Source organism: Centroberyx affinis, unplaced genomic scaffold (assembly GCF_046629955.1).
Source record: "Centroberyx affinis isolate AG114_WGS23_722 - 3 ecotype Tasmania unplaced genomic scaffold, CSIRO-AGI_Caff_v1 ptg001013l_1, whole genome shotgun sequence".
NCBI classification, from domain to species: Eukaryota; Metazoa; Chordata; class Actinopteri; order Beryciformes; family Berycidae; genus Centroberyx; species Centroberyx affinis.
In genome coordinates, this window is record NW_027279575.1 from 570,507 (window position 1) to 586,792 (window position 16,286).

The 16,286-nt window shown below is 42.3% G+C and overlaps 1 protein-coding gene across 2 annotated transcripts in view; it reads right to left on the minus strand.

Annotated features, from left to right (window-relative positions):
* Positions 1-15,724, minus strand: part of LOC139646893 (protein Wnt-7b) — a 29,334-nt gene extending 13,610 nt beyond the window's left edge. The window contains exons 1-2 of one of the 2 annotated variants that reach the window (XM_071522671.1): positions 15,632-15,724; positions 7,237-7,463 (exon numbers count right to left, since the gene is read on the minus strand). In XM_071522671.1, the coding sequence (XP_071378772.1) occupies positions 7,237-7,463; positions 15,632-15,702 (298 nt within the window). In that variant the 5' untranslated portion in view covers positions 15,703-15,724. Of the gene's footprint in view, positions 1-7,236; positions 7,464-12,701; positions 12,793-15,631 lie in introns of those variants that run through there. The other variant, XM_071522672.1, reaches the window with a different exon arrangement.
* Positions 15,725-16,286: the final 562 nt, after the last annotated feature.

The following is a 16,286-nucleotide window of genomic DNA, read 5'->3' on the forward strand; positions in this document are numbered from 1 at the left end:
TACCAAGCCATGGGGACCACAGCCCACACGCTGTAGAACAACAAAGCACCAGACTCCCCTATCTGATAAAGTTAGGGGAAAGATCCTACACATTTCCATCAGGACACACACACTGACACACACACATACACGGCTGCTCTGTTTTCTCTGGACTGACAGGGAGGAGGGCAGAGGATTAGGCCTACCCACATGATGATGGGCCGAAAAATAGGCCTTTTATCCGACGCCGTTCCACCATAACACAATGCACGCATCATTTCCATAGGGCTATCCACATGGTATCAACTCCTTGGCTGCCTGGGAGTGAATCTGCAGTTTTAGCTGGGAGCTCGGCGCTATGATGCATCTAGGATTAACAGAGATAGTATATCTATCTGCGATAGCCGCAAAGATATCGTGTCCTTTTATGATAACGACAAATAATTTTATCTATATGGGATAACAGAATCGGGTGAATGATAACATATCTGTGTTGATAACCATAATTTGCCTGAAGGGTGTACAACCAACAGGAAGAAGTTAATCCCACAAAAGGAAAAGCCTCGGTGGCAGTGTGATGATTGATGGCATTTTGGGAGAGTTCAGCAGTGTCAAAGTATCCACTTGTATGCTCTTGAAAAGCCCAATTTTAGCCCAACTTTATTAAGGTAGGCCTGGGTATAACACACACAGTACAGGCTACAGACTGGAATGCGTAAGATAATACAGTATGTCAAAGAAAACTTGTCAGAGGGGTAACATATCCTCATTTTTTTAAGCAAGAATTTAATTACAAAGTCTCACTCCCCAGTCATGATAGCCTTTAAAATATGAGAAGCGAAGAAAATCCAGTGAGCTTATAGATTCATAGAGTGAAGATGCCTGGTAACCCGGATTACAAATTCACTCCTTTCTTCAATTCTGGAAAATTTATAGGGTTGACATTGCAGGGGGCTACAATCACTTAGTTGACCACTTTCTTTGACTTATTTGCCTTCAAGGAAAGAATGTTTGTCCTGTAGTTGATATTTAACGGAAACATTTTCCTTTTCACTCTTGACTTTGAAGTCTATTTTTATGACTGCATCACTATGTGATTTAAAAGGAGTTTCCTGAAAATGTTCAGCTGGTCAAAATTAATATTTCAACGTGCATTTCCTCTTACTTTGTCAAAATGAGGAAACAAAGCACAAATGGAACCACATGGTCATTTGAATAGATTTTTTAGCCGGTTCATTATTAGCCTTAGGTTGGACTGTGATGCTGTACTTGCATTCTGCGGGGATATGATTTCACCACAAATGACCATCAAGTGATTCCGAGAAGGGGAAGGAGCTCCACCGATTCATTTATAATTTGCAAGTATTCTGTTGTCCTCAAACCAAGAGCTTGTAGTGCATTGCATGAGAAAAGAAATGCTAGATTTGTGGGAAAATGCAAATCAATGTGTGTTGGACTCAACTGGACAACTACATAGAAGGAAGATGTCTGGTGCTTGGCAACACAAGTTCATTCTTAACTTCAATTCTTGAATAATATATAGAATTTGGGGACCACAATTTATTGGCAATTGCATTTCACCTGATTAAGACCCACATATGAGATAGTTGTGCCATGACTGTGAGTGATAGTAATAATACTTAATAATTTTTTCATTCCAGTCTGTATGAACTGCTATAAGGAGTCCTGACTTCTGTTACAATGACATTAGTTAAGGTGATTTGCAATGATAGCTTGTATTGCTCAAGAACTGTCTTCAATAACAAGAGTGTTCAAATACACCAGGCAAAGAGAGTAAACAACAATTTTAGGAAAACTCGACCAACACCACAACCCTTCTCGAATGAGAGCCAAAGCCATACAAGGACCATCACTGATCTAATCAATTTCGGGATGTGGGCTGATATTAACTATCACAACATCATAGGAATACAATGCATGCACTGTGCATTGTTTTTCAGAAAAGCTACAAACATGAATACCAAAATACAATGCATCTATTGTCTCTGAAGTGTTGCATCCAAACATAAACTGACTCCAAAGCCATACAATTTTCTATGAATTCAGGTTTTGAAATGGATATGGAATCCAAAACACTCAGCCAAAAGCCAAAAAAATTACATCAACTTTATACTCTTTGGACTTATCCTCCCCCAAATCTCCTCCACCGTTTGAACCAGGAATATAAAAACCATCCTCAGCAGTGATTTATGTCTGGTTCTATCTGTCTGCAGTGACCTTTCCCCTCCTCTGAGAGGGAGCTGAGCACGGAGGAGTCCACATCTTCAGCTCCTGATCAAGTATGTGCAGGAGTCCTTTCCACACAAGTGGTTTTCAATGAATCTGCTGACTTAAACATCCTTTATCTGACTAGATGCTGGTCTGCCTGCAGTCCAGGCAGGCGGACTGCCCGCTGCTTTCCCCACCCTCTGAGCTTCCTTGCCCCCCCAAGGTGAGATGAACGTGGGAGGGAGAAAGGGAGGGAGGGAGGGACTGGTTGGGCGGTGATACTGTATAAGAGGAGGGGAAAATAAAGATGGGAACTCATCTTCCATTCCCCCGCCTCCCTTCACCAAACCCATCCACCCCAAGCTCCCACATTCCACCACCTTTCCATTTGTTTTTTCCTCCTGTAATAGATTGCATTTTTTCTTTTTTTGGGGGGGGTGTGGGGGGGGGGTGGGGGGTGGAGGGTTTGGTAATTGTTCCAATATAGCCCGCCAAGGCATTTCTCAAATCGTTTGCCCTTTGTCGTGCCTTATAGTGCTCTCTCCATCCGAGTTTTTAGTTATGAAGTCAAGCTAGGGGCAATAACTCAATGCCTGTCCACAGCAGGCTGGGGAGAAAAGGTAAAACGAGGTTGAGAAACAGAGAGAGAGAGAGAGAGAGAGAGAGAGAGAGAGAGAGAGAGAGCAATAGAGAGAGAGTGCAAGGGAGAACGAGGAAGAGAATGAGAGAGAGAGGTGCAATGTAGGTCAGAGAGCAAAACAGACTTTTCCTTCCGCCTCTCCTGCAAATAACCAAGCCTTTTTGTTTCAAAGCAACAAATCCAAGACAACGTGTTGCCTGCAATTGTATCCAGGCATGTGATTTCTGCCCACTTTAAAGAACAGATAAATTCCAATCTCGGCTGTTAGGCTGTTAGAAATAATACACAGCAGCATTCCCTCTGCAGCAAGACGCTCACCTGCCCAAGTGCAAGCTGCATCCATTCTTGTGCAACGAGCCTGGGGCAGCGTGATTGAACTTTTGCAATATTTCACCGCCGGCACAACAAGAAACCTCTTTCAGATGAAAAGCATGAATCAGGACGGTGACAAACTGGCTGGAAAGTCAAACAGAGAGTAACCAGAGCAGGCCATTTTATGACAGGGGGGCCAGCGTCGGCCTTTGATGCTGAGCGTAGCCGTTGAAAGGTGTCCATTTTCAAGCTCTAATCGCTAATATCAAGTGCAATGCTATTTGAACTGAGCTGACTTGAGCTGTAAGGTGTTCACAGTCAGGTTCTTTAAGTTAAGGGCATCTCTGTTACAGGTAGTTACCCGAAAGAATGTGTGATGGTACATGAGATAAGGCCTTTCCAAGTCAAAACATGTCATTTTAAAAAATGCAAAGTGACATAGAAATATAAAAAGATCATAGTCAAACAATAGTCGAATTCATTACCAAAACATTTGCATCTACCATGGATGAGCAGCTTAATAACAGCTTATTTTACAACAGTAAAATGAACGTGATGACAGAGTATGTGCATATCTGTGTGAAAGTTGAGGTATGGGGCAGAGATCACTCGCTGGATCTAATACACTTCCACTTACTACGTGATATGTGTAAATGAAAACCACATGGGACTTTGAATACACTTGATACATGGGTGTTTGAGTGAGCACACTCAATAAAATGTGCACAATAAAACGGCATCAACAAATCACGGTTATGGGATCAGTCATGAGAACAACATTTAAAGAAGAATGATTCATGCTGAAACCAGGCCGAGGATTATGATTTGAGGATCAGCCATGTTTGCCATTCTTATTCGCCTGTAACCTTCTCCTTCCCTCTTGACTTGCTGATGGATTTGTCTCTAATTCTATTATTGCTTCTTAATAGGCTGCAACATGCCACTCCAAAACACTCATTTCTGTTAGCGCAAGATAATTCATTCAACATTTTACAGAACCAACGCATGCCAATACCATTGCAGGGCACAAGGGGAAGATTGCTAAATCTGCTTTTGCAGAGGAAGCAGACACACAGTTAAATTGCCAGTTTCAAATCTCCATGCGTGTTTATGGAGTTGTTCTCCAATTTGTCAGTTAGAGCATAACAGGGGAGCCAACACGCTTTGCAAAACAGAGAAACTGTGGAGGGATGGAATTGTAACACGAATGGGGCTCTATCCATTTTTCCATCAATCCATCTACCCTAAGACTTGTGTTCAGCGGAGTGTCAAGCAATAGAGAATTTGCCAACAGCAGCCATCTTCCAAGGGAATACATATTTCTGTTTACAGTAGAACAGAGAAATAAATATCAAATGACCAGCCTTTACTGAAACTGAAGATGAAGATATTTGGGGTTCTGTAATGCTCAATAAACCATCTATTAATGTGTGCTCTCTTGGAAAGCAAATGTAATACCACGGAGCAGCTCCAGAACAGAAAGACTGCCTCCAAGAGCAGGCAGCACAGAGAGAATGCATTAGACTTGCGGTCGGCTGATCTTTAGCTCTTGAAAAAATGCCGGCATCTCCCCCCTCCAGTCCAAAACTAAGACTGGATCACCGAGCGGGGGGAAAGGTTTAGTGTTCATAATTTGGGGGATTTGAATGAAAAACTTCAATGGGAGCGGAACGGGGATAGCTTTTCCCCTGCACTTGATTATGATGATGTGGGAATTTGCAGATTCGGAGGAGGGATTGGAACATTTTGTTGAAGGGGTGTATTCCATGATTTCATATGCCATGCTAAAGAACTCCGTAATACATACAGACATGGTCAGAGAACATGGTTACATCTTCAATCATAAGCGACAAACGCTGGAAACTATCAAAACCAAGAACGCAGTATGCAAGCTAATGGCAGTTTGACAATAAGGTGTTGAGTGAAAACACTAAATCGCCCACTTTTCCACATTGTCTTCCTGGCAGTGGAGTTATGCAGTAGCTGTGGTGTCTGTGGTCTTCCACGATGACCTAGTGGGACACTGCTATACTGAATGAGCACTCTCAGATCCCAACCAATACCCTTCCCACCTACAGCAGTGGAGAGCTTGACCTCACTGCCTCAGAGATGCCTTGACAGCAGCCAATCACAGGCCTGTATCCAGCATGAGTCACAGTGTCCTATCGCTGGGCTGGAGTTCAAGCAGAATGTTCTGTCACTTCTAATCAAAGTCAGAATTGCCAATTATGTATCTCCATTCCTCCAAAATAAAAGACCTTTTGAATAATTGAGTAGAAAAAGCTTAAACATCAATCAACTAAAAGTGGAAATGGGTTCATGCCATTTTATGAGTTACTAAGTACTTCATGTAAACAGTAAAATAAACAGACTGAGCGAAATTGTGCAACAGAACGTACAAAACTGCAGAGGAGACATAAGACCAATATCTAATGTCATTCTTCAATCTCCAAGGCCCTCAAAAGGGCAAAAAGTACAGACGAAAAGGAAGAGAAAAGGGAATGGTGAGTGGTGAGGAAAACAAGACGAGCTCCATTACAAAAGAAAGCGCCACATTCACAACAAAGAGAAAATGCTTTTGGAGAGGGGGCTGGAGCTAATTCAGCCGCTCCTTAAGAGGAGTGATTGTTAACAGAGCCACTGGATTAAATGCACAGTCCAACCACACTGTAACGGCAACAAAGCATCTTCTAAATGAAAGGAAATGTATAAAAGTCCCTGTAAAACAAAAGCCATGCAAAAGAGGTTAGCGGAACGCCAAGTTTCTCAAACAAAAGCATCGTAAATGTAAATGTTTGTCTGCTTATAGGTCTTTTTCTGCATGTATGTGCACACTCACATGAACCAGCCAGGCATGGACACAACCAATTTAGCCCGATTAACAACAGATGTGTCCATCTATTTCGGTTCGACAAGCGTTCTGTGCAATAATACCATTAGTTGTCTCCTCATTTGCGATATCATTTTTCAACCATACGTTTTCCCCATTAAGGCTCCAGTGCTTTTCGGTAGCTTTTCCATAACTTTGGCACAGCCAGCAATGGTCGGCATGCTCCTAACCAAGAGGTTCGTTGCAGATCCTACATCAACAGAAACCAGAGCGCTGGGGAAATACAACAGTGTCAATTGAAATGAGGACGACTAGGATGGGTTGGAATCAATGGCGTATACGGAGTCCTCTTGAGCAATGCCAACGCGAATGGTTATACAATAGAGAGTCAAAGAGGCTGCGTGTTGCTGGTTTGAGTTTTGACTGTGTGATGTGTGCAGCTTGGGTTTGGCATGCGGAGAGCCATATTTCACGGGGCTCAGAGGGTCGAGGGGGCTGGTACCACATTTTTGATACTCTTCTGGTACTGTTTCTAAGTACTGAGACAATATGATGGCTCTCCACACACATTATGTAACTTCTCCTCGCTCTCTTCAATAGAAAAAGTCACTGCCATTGTCACCGCCTCTGCCATTATCATTACCAAATGACTATCGACATCCAAAACTGGTTCTCAGCCTTCTGCTTTGCATCCCACATACACGCCACATCTAAGTCATACTCCCTTTCTCTAATAGATTTTTCAGTGTTCAATTTATTCTTCTGATGATCGACTGTGAGCAATGATGAAACCAAAACATCCACAGTCATTTCTGAGTGGCCCTCAGGCAGAGGAGCCCCAGAACACAGCATACCCACCCAACCCTCATCACACACAACACACGCATACAAACGCACACACGCACACTACACACACACGTTTGTCTTACTATGCTTGTAAGGACCTTCCACTGACTCCATCCCCTAATCCCCAACCCTAACTTTAACCCTCGCCACTACTTGCCCAATGTTAACCCTAATCCTAGTTTTACCCTTAACACGTTTTAGGACTGAACTAAACAAATCTACCCCTTGAAGAAGTGATGACCGGCCAAAATGACCTCACTTTGCAAAAAATTTCCTCACTCTGAATGACTATAACTCAAAGTGGTTCTGGTTCAACTGGTTACAAGGACAGAAGTACAAGAACACACCCACACCCACACACACACACAGTGCCCTCCCCTGTGATGGTACCCAGACTGACCTACTCGCAGCTCCTGACCGAAGACGGTCCTCTCTCCCAGGGCCGAACAGTTCCAGCGTCCATAGCGGAACTGGTACTGACACTCATTGATGCCCAGCTGGGCGCCCTCGCCCACCACAATGATGGCGTCCGGGCGGCTCTGGCAGATGGCCCGCTGGCGAGGCGCCAGCCCGGGAATCTTGTTGCAGATGATGTTGGCACCCAGAGCCACCACCGAGGACAGGGCCCTGCCGGAGTAAGAGACACGCACCACCACACACACATGCATACACACACAGACACACACACACGCGTCCATGCACCCATGTATGCACACAAGGACATATGGACACATATGCATGGCCGCACACACACACACACACACAAAACCATACATACAAACATAGACATGCACATACACACGCATGCATGGATGCGTACATGCACACACATACACACACACACGCACACACACACACACACACACACACACACACACACACACACACACAGTCAGTTAGAACTTCCAGAGGATGGTCAGACTGACTCACATGTGAGACTCTCCAGAATAGGATTCAATTCAACCAGTGATTGATGAGCGTTCCATAGTGAACTGAAAGCTGTACTGCATAAAAGTATTGCTATTTAATGGATTAGAGGTAAATCAAAAAGAATATCTGAAAACTTTATCCAACATGAAACATAAAAAGAGCACAGGGAGGCATGCTAAAACAGCCCAGAGAGAGAAAACGACATAGTGCTTATTTGACTACTGACAACGCCATTCCACATTGGTTTGGCTGGTGATAGTTAGAGAAATGAGTTGGGGTTTTCGTGTTAATTGTTAGGTAACGTGGTGGCATGACTTGTTGCCAGGCTTGAGTCTGGCACAAATACAGTACATACTCTAATTTGTAACTGAACTTCACTAATGTAGAAGCAGGGTTGACTTCTTAACCGAAATGTCACACAAAATATTATTCCTCATGATTTGTGTCATTATGTGTTTGAAACAAACTCACGGTGTAAAATGCCGCCTATAAATTTCATGAGAGACTGCTTTCCTCTAGCCACATCCTAAGACTGCTATGCACGGAAAATATGTAAGGTTCTTGACACAAGTCGCCTTAAATCATAGGGCATTAATGTGCCATAGTAAATGACACCCCTCCTCGTCAATTCTCCTTGGGGAGGCTTCATCACATCTGATCACTTGATGTGATAATATCATAACACATGTTGGAGATGGCTTTGCAACCACCGAGAAAGCCAAAACAGACTACAGCTAAACAAAACGCTGACTTTCTGCATGACTCTGTTTATAGCCATCGAAACCCTGCAGATACATACTTTTCAAACATGTCAGGGACAAGGAGCCATAAATGCGCGTGGAGGCAAATGCCAGCTTTGAAGTATGACGTCGGCCTCCAAAGGCTTCACCACAAACAGGGCAGGCTAACGCAGGCAAGTTGTGTGTCAGCGAAACGCGGCGAGGGCGAGAGAGGGGGTGAAAAAGAAGAATGGGTGAGGGGAGAGAGACAGAGTGACAGAAAGAGAGAGAGAGAAAGAGTAGAGACTGAATTCTGTGGATTACAGTTCAAAGAAATCCTGGTGGGAGACCCTGACTAAGAACAAAAGATATGAATTTTGATGAGAAATTGCTCTCGGACAACCGTGTTCCTGTTTCTTTTGTTGATTAACTGTCTCCACAAAGACAGAGAAATATAAATCTTAAGTTTGAAGCCATGTGTTCAAATAAACTCTAACTGCAGCAAGACATGTATCTGTTACAAAACTGAGGATTGCACACAGCCTCTTGGTCTGCTCAGAAATGTAAGAGAAACCTAACTCATCTGTTAAAGAGTGAGTGCCATGATGTATAGTGTTGGTTTTGCAAACCCCACTCTGAAAGTAAAAACAGAAGCTGGCTGAATTGAGAAGGTTTTGTGCAATTACAGTAAATACGTTAAGTCCTGTGTCCTAAGCAAGCAAAAAAAAAAGTGTACCATATCTTCCTACTTGGCATAAACAAGTTGTGCTTAACGCAAAACATTAGCATCACCACACAAACTGGAGCTTGAAGATCCTAACTTCAGAAAGAGGAAAACAATTGAAGAAGAATATTTCTTTGAGAAAACTAGAAATTTGTCAGGTGCATTCAGTATCTACTGTAAATCTTATAGCAGAACCACTCAGGCCTACTGCTCCTTTCAAAACCTCTTTGCTTCTTTACCACACCACATTGTTAAACAGGCTCAAACTCTACTGACCTTCCCTGACCCTCTGCTGTATATGTGGTTGTTCATGGCAACAATTACATCTAGTCTTTACTATCCAAAAGGTCGGGCTCATTAAGACAAATAATGTGCAACTGGAGAAATTCACTTTCTTGCATAATGAATGTTAAGGGTGAATAGAACTGGTTTGAGTACATAAATCCATTGGCAATGAAATGGCTTTGAGTCATTTAAGTCGCTGATGTTTTAGTGTGCAGCTTAAGGAGTCATAAAACAGCACATTGATACTTTCAAGTTTGATAAACACCACTCTTAACTTCCCATCCTTGTCACGTCATTCACCTGCTAATTCAAAGAATCACTGTCTAACACAGGCTACCCAAACCATCAGACAACGCCAAACAGAGAATTCCACAGCTAAGCTTCTAAATCCCTGCATCATCAAAGTGCACAAATGCGATTCTGTTTGCTTAGCGTTGACTCTGTGTGTATGCCAGCAGCTTGGGGACAGCTCGCCCACAGTCACAGATATACAGACCGTCAATACAGACCCAGTTAAGACTCAACAGTTACAAAACGTCACAGAATCGCTCTGTTTACCTACTGCAGTTGCAATTGGTGAACGCCATGTTTTGCAAAACATGGGGTATCAAGTATAAATGATTTATGTATCATGTATAAGTGTCCTAATGTATGAAGCAAAGCAAAGCAAAACACATAGTGCTTGTTTGATTACTGACAACGCCGTTCAACATTGAGTTCAGCTGTGATAGAGAAAGAAGTTAGGGTTTCTGTATTAATTGTTAGGTAATACAGCGGCATGTATTTTTTCCAGGCTTGAGCCTTGCACAGATACAGTGCATACTGCATACTCAACTTTGTAACTGAGCTTCTCAAATTCAGAGGCCAGGTTCAGTTTCTGAGACACACTGAAGAGAGCTTGTAGCCTGAAACGTTTGTGTTGTCTGCTCCCTGCCTTTTGCAATAAATGCATCGATATTAATTTCTGAGTGTGATCCCCTGATTTCTTTTCACTGATGTTTGTTTGATGGATCCAGCAGCACCACGTTAAACTGAGTGTGCACAAGGACTTTGACACTTTAAGGTTCACTTCTTAACCCAAAGGTCATACAAATTGTTATCCCTCATGATTAGGGATTTAAATTTTTTGACAAAACATGCTGTAAGGACTATATGTTGTATTAATGACTAACTAAAATGTACGTGGCGATGCAAAGAAAAATACATCCCACTAAACACTCAACATTAAGTTCCAACAGAGAAATAGAAACCCTCTCCAAAGTTAAAATACATGAGTGAAATTTGCAGGCATTAATGAATTCTAATGTTACTTTTTTTTTTTTTTTTTTTTGGGGGGGGGGGGGGGTTAAACTTTCATCCATGTCAGTGTCGGTGGTGAGGAGTTAGAAGAGGAGAGAAGTTACAGTATGAAGCCTAAAGAGAAACTGTAGGGTCTTACACACCATGGCACACTGTACACTCAGAGCCACCTACTCCATCACATGGAACACTTTGAACTTAACTGACACAGTATTAAGCTCTTAGGCATGCATCTTCTACCAAGGAATGCACCCAAAAATGCCAGAGACACAACTTAACTAAATCAAGTCGATTAATGTGTTCTTCTTTTTCCAAGAGCAGAAAATTAGTTATTTTAGTGCTGAATATGATTTTTCCCCTTCTCAGCTCATTTACAACTATAAGACATATAAACTTGAAAGCTGAGACGGGCTTAAGCAGTTTAGCAATTCATAATAAAATCGTATTCACATTCATTCTGTTTTCAAAGTTAAATATATTCCAAAATGAACGCTGGTTAGGCCTAAATGATATAAATAGAACATGAAAATGGTCCGGTTATTGCTATTGGAACATTAGGTGTGAAATTCCTCGGTATTGGAGTGTGAGGTGTGCAATAGCCCGATAGCTCTCAATGGACAGATCCTTGTGTTGAAGGCTCATTTGCCACCCATGCAGCTCACCAAATTTCACTGAGAGTTTAACATGCCAAAACATTAGTTGTGCGATGAAAGAAGTGCGGGATACTTGAGGATGGGGCATCGCATTCTTTTTTTAATCCACATTTAAAAGTTCGCCTTAAAACATATCATTTTTTACGGTGAACGCTGAACAGAGAGCATATTTAAATTATCAAAACAAACAATGGTATGTAGTTTTAATGCGCAAACCATCACTAAACTTAGCCGTATAGCCCACTTTTAACTGAAACCAAAAACCACATCTATTTCAGCATCAGGTTTGGGGTCTCCGGGCAGCAGAGGAAGGAGCGAGGGAGCATGGTTGAGTAATTATTTTGGAAGCTTTAAGAAAGCCAATGTTCTCCTGCAAGAGTAATTCTCGTTTAATTCAAAGCCGCAGAACATTATAGTGTCAATCACATGTATGTTGCAGGAAGATATTTTAAGATGTGGGTTGACATGATAACCTCGAAACACTGAGATTTAGACAGAGATGATGTAATGCATACAGGTAATCCTTCACAGGCTCTGACAGGTAACCGTGCTCGCATGCGTAAAAGCTGCCCCATATCTCGGTATATTCTCCTTAAAGGAAAAATGACAAAATCTCAGCATCTAATTGTCTTGAACATCTCTGCCACTCCGTGGCCAAAAGGAAACCATGTTGCAGTTATCAAAATGTTTTTTCCCGTTCTTTGAAAAGATTTGTTATATGATGTCTAAATATAATCCATCACTTCTTACCCACAAGACTCGCTCATCCACCTGCAGAAGGCACATTAGTGCTTTCAGGTTTCACCTAATTAGTTTATTCCCACGTGGACTCGATCGTGTTCCCGGCGATGTTTCCACTGGTGATCCTTCTCAGTGGGATTCTACGTTCGTGGAACATTAAGAAGTATGAGGGAAAAATATCTGCGAATCAAATCGATTTTACTGCGTAATGTGCGCACTCGCTGGCGTTGTTACTACGTCGGGTCTATGTATAAATCATACTAGTTTGATAACAATGAAGAATCAATTTAAAGTATTTCCTTACTCCCCATTCTACCGACGCGGCGATCTAAACAAATGTATCCAACAACCTGCGTTTTATGTTTGTGAGAAAGAAATATACCCCGATGAGGAAATATCCGGCAAGCAGACTACTCAGGAGGAAAACCAAACCCGTGCGTCTTTGCGTTGCTGATGATGAGCGCGCACACACACTGAAGTTAATTAAGGACTCCGTTAATTGGATCAAACTTACAGGTAGCTGCCACTCGTCAGGATAAGGAAGATCTGCGGATAGTAGACTGACAGCAGTACACTGCGCGACGAGAAGATGATCATGATGACATTGAGCAAATGGCCACTTTCGGATTGAGTGAGAAGACGAGGACGGGATAAAACTCCCTTAATTCCCGGCTTTAAGTTCCTCTGCACAAAATCAAAAAAGAGGTGGTGTGCGTCTCCCGTGTTTGGTGCGGTGCGTCTACGCAGCTCCAAGCTCCCAGGGCCGTGGGTGCGCTGAGATTGGCTCTGTCATCTCTCAGCGGCGGAGGCTGTTACAGAGTAGTGTGGGTTCCCGAGCCGGAATGATGATGGTTTTAGGGATTTTGCATGGCAGAAAAGTGCCTCTCTCCACTCTCATGAGAGTCGTGCCTGCCATTGGGCAGGGAGAGACACTGTTATCCGCCCACTTTGCCACAACGGGACAATAGGGTGACACTGATCCGATCCCCCTTGGACATGCAGACAGGAGGTTTCATTCATCAACCCCCCACCCGACCAAAAATAAACAAACATAGACACTGGCTGCTTCCACCTCACACCATCATCACAGTTAGATGTGCAAAAAATCAACACCCCGATTTCTTTTGCAAGATGTGTGATCCTGAGTCAACAAGTTGCTGTTGCATTAACCTAGAAAAGCCTTTATACTATAGTCAATAGCCCTAACAATAAATCACTATACTCCTAATATTCCTATAGGGACTTGTAGTGTCTATGTGATATCCAAGGATATGTAACCTATTATTATTTTGTTTTTTATCTCATGTGGTATCACTATAATATTCATATAATATTCCTATAGGGACTAGTGGGCTACAGTGACATTTTCGTACTTTATGGTATCTTTATGTCCTATGATATCGCTATAATATTCCTAAAATGTTTCTATAGGGACTTATACTATAAGTGTGGTACTCAATAGTGGGTTTATAATGGCATTATCGTACTTAATGGTATTTTTATATCTCCTATGGTATCACTATAATATTGCTATATTATTACTATAGGCACAGTCTGTCTGTGGTACACAGTAGTGAGTTCATATAATGCTCTCATCGTATTTTATGATATTTCATCATTATAACATTCCTATACAATATATTGGGACTTTGCTGTGACAGGGCCACTTGTATAGTATCCTTCTCAAATCTATTATAAGATTGCTGTAGTTCTTCTTGAGGGTGTAGTTATGAAAATAATATATTTTTTTATTGCACAAGGCTTTGATCTGAGCAAAGACAAAATACTTGAGGAGGATTTTGCTATTGAGCTGAGGGAGTGGGGGGCTTCTGTCGCTTCAGTATCGTGACTGTCACTCATCACCTGCAGGCTCTAGTCATTGTAAATGAGGAGGGTATCATGAAAGATTTTCCCAGAGTAAAAAGGGGGGTGGAAGGAATGAATGAGCTAACTGGTCTGGTTTGATAAACACAGAGATATGTGCCGTCCCCCCTATTTGAGCTACTGTCATATGATACGAGCATCTCTGGAACTTGAAGTTAGTTACACGGTTCACTCCACACGAGGTGCTTATAGGGAGTAATGACACTTTTTGTTTTGTTAATACTGGCCGCTGGAATCAAGTCTATGTAATCACCACAATAGCCTGAAAGATTTATAGAGACTGAAAGCCTCCACTTTATCACTCCTTTTTCCCATTATCGCAGATACTCCTTTGGGCCTGGACCCCACCTGTGGCTGCTTGTATGCAATACATGGTTAGACCTCTTTATGAAAATATATCAAGTTATAATATGAAATATTTCATGGAGAATTGAACCAAAACGTCTCTTATCAGTCTTATAATCAGTGCTGTACAGTGATGGCACATAAAAAAGTGGGTAAATGACCTCCAGGTTATCGCAAACAACTACCAATATAAGAAAACTGTTAGCTTTTCAGAAAAGCATAGATGTATTTACCCCACCTTCATATAACATAATTTGACTTGGAATGATTTGCACTATGAATTTAGGTCAAGATTCATGACAGCCTAAAAGGTGAGTTTACCCTCCACTGCATCCCTGCTTAAAATATCCTATTCCCAAATCATTAGGTTCGCTTGGTCTGCTACTGTTGCATACCTACCTGTATAACTGGGCCCCCAGGGGTCCTTGAAGTCCTTAATTTCACTGTTCAATTCACTAGAAATTTCTCCAAGTAGACAATGTATGGGAATAGGCTAATAATAATAATAATAATAATAATCTCCACATGCACGCACAGTGTAGACAGTTATGCAAATCAATACCAAAACAACAACAAAAAACTTCCCTTATGGGAAGTGGGACAGTAACCTAATGTGCGTCTATTTGGAGGTCCGTAACATGAACTTGTTTGAGAGCCACTGCTGTATGGGCAGCAGAGGAGGAGGGGATAGAAGTCCTCTAGCTGTGTTTATGCATCAAGGTGAGGTATTGCAAAACAGGTAAAAACTCAGTCTGGGCAATGGAATGTGGAAATACAACTCAGTCTGCCGCTATTAATGAAGGTATGCAGGGGTGAGCTGGATCTGGAGCGGAGACAGCGGCTCAAATTATCTTGTGCGACAAAGCAACCAGACTCTCATGAGGTGAACAAAATACTGACAATGAATACGACTCGACCTTGTTGTCTTTAAGCCTAATATCCGATAACCCACTTTTACGCACGACGCATTCCAGAAGTACAGCCGTATGGATATCAAGGTTTAACCGTCATTTAAAATACACCTGCTGAAAACTTGATATTGTAAATCATGCTCAAGTGAATCAGGTCAGAGGGCAGGTGATGTCTAGATGTAAAAACCTTAAATGTGTAAATGTATCACAGTGTAGCAATGAATTTCACAAACAAGTATTGCGCATGTGAAGAATACAGTTTACACATGTAATCGATGCTAATTATTGGTTATTTAAGACTCACCCAAGTCTTAGGTATATGATGCCAAAACACAGGAACACGTAGAAACTCCACTTTCGGAGGGGTCTGTGCATGATCGTTACCACTTTGTGCAGAGGCCATGCACTATAACATAAAGTGGTCACGCTTTCCGTTCACATTGGCAGGTTTCCTAACCTTTCCAGATGCACGTATACCGCCGATTTTCCACGACATCAAGTTGAAGCGCCTTTGAAATCTTCGACCGTGTGAAATCCATGGTCCAGGAGTACAGGTGAGATGCTGATGATGACCTGAAAGGTGGTAAAGGACTCCAAAATGAAACTTGAGAGAGGGTCGGACTTGGAAGGTGAATGAGTTCTCGGAGGAAGTGCCTCTGTAGGGCTATTCGTCCTTACTTTCACGGTAGAGACTAATTAACAATTCCCATTTGCTCTGCCTGGCTTGCAGGTAAAAACCTACTTGCACTTACTGCAATTCCCTACCAACCATGTGGATTTCTTTTGGTTTGGAGCCTTTGCACATCGCTTGCTGTTTCTTTCCTTTGACGACATCTTAAACTCAGTCCATGTAACTAACTTACTGCAGCCAGGTACTCTAATACAGGTAACAAAAGGGCTATACACGCCTCCTCCTCCAGCATGGATATGCAGGGAATGGGACGGGCTTCGGGACTGAG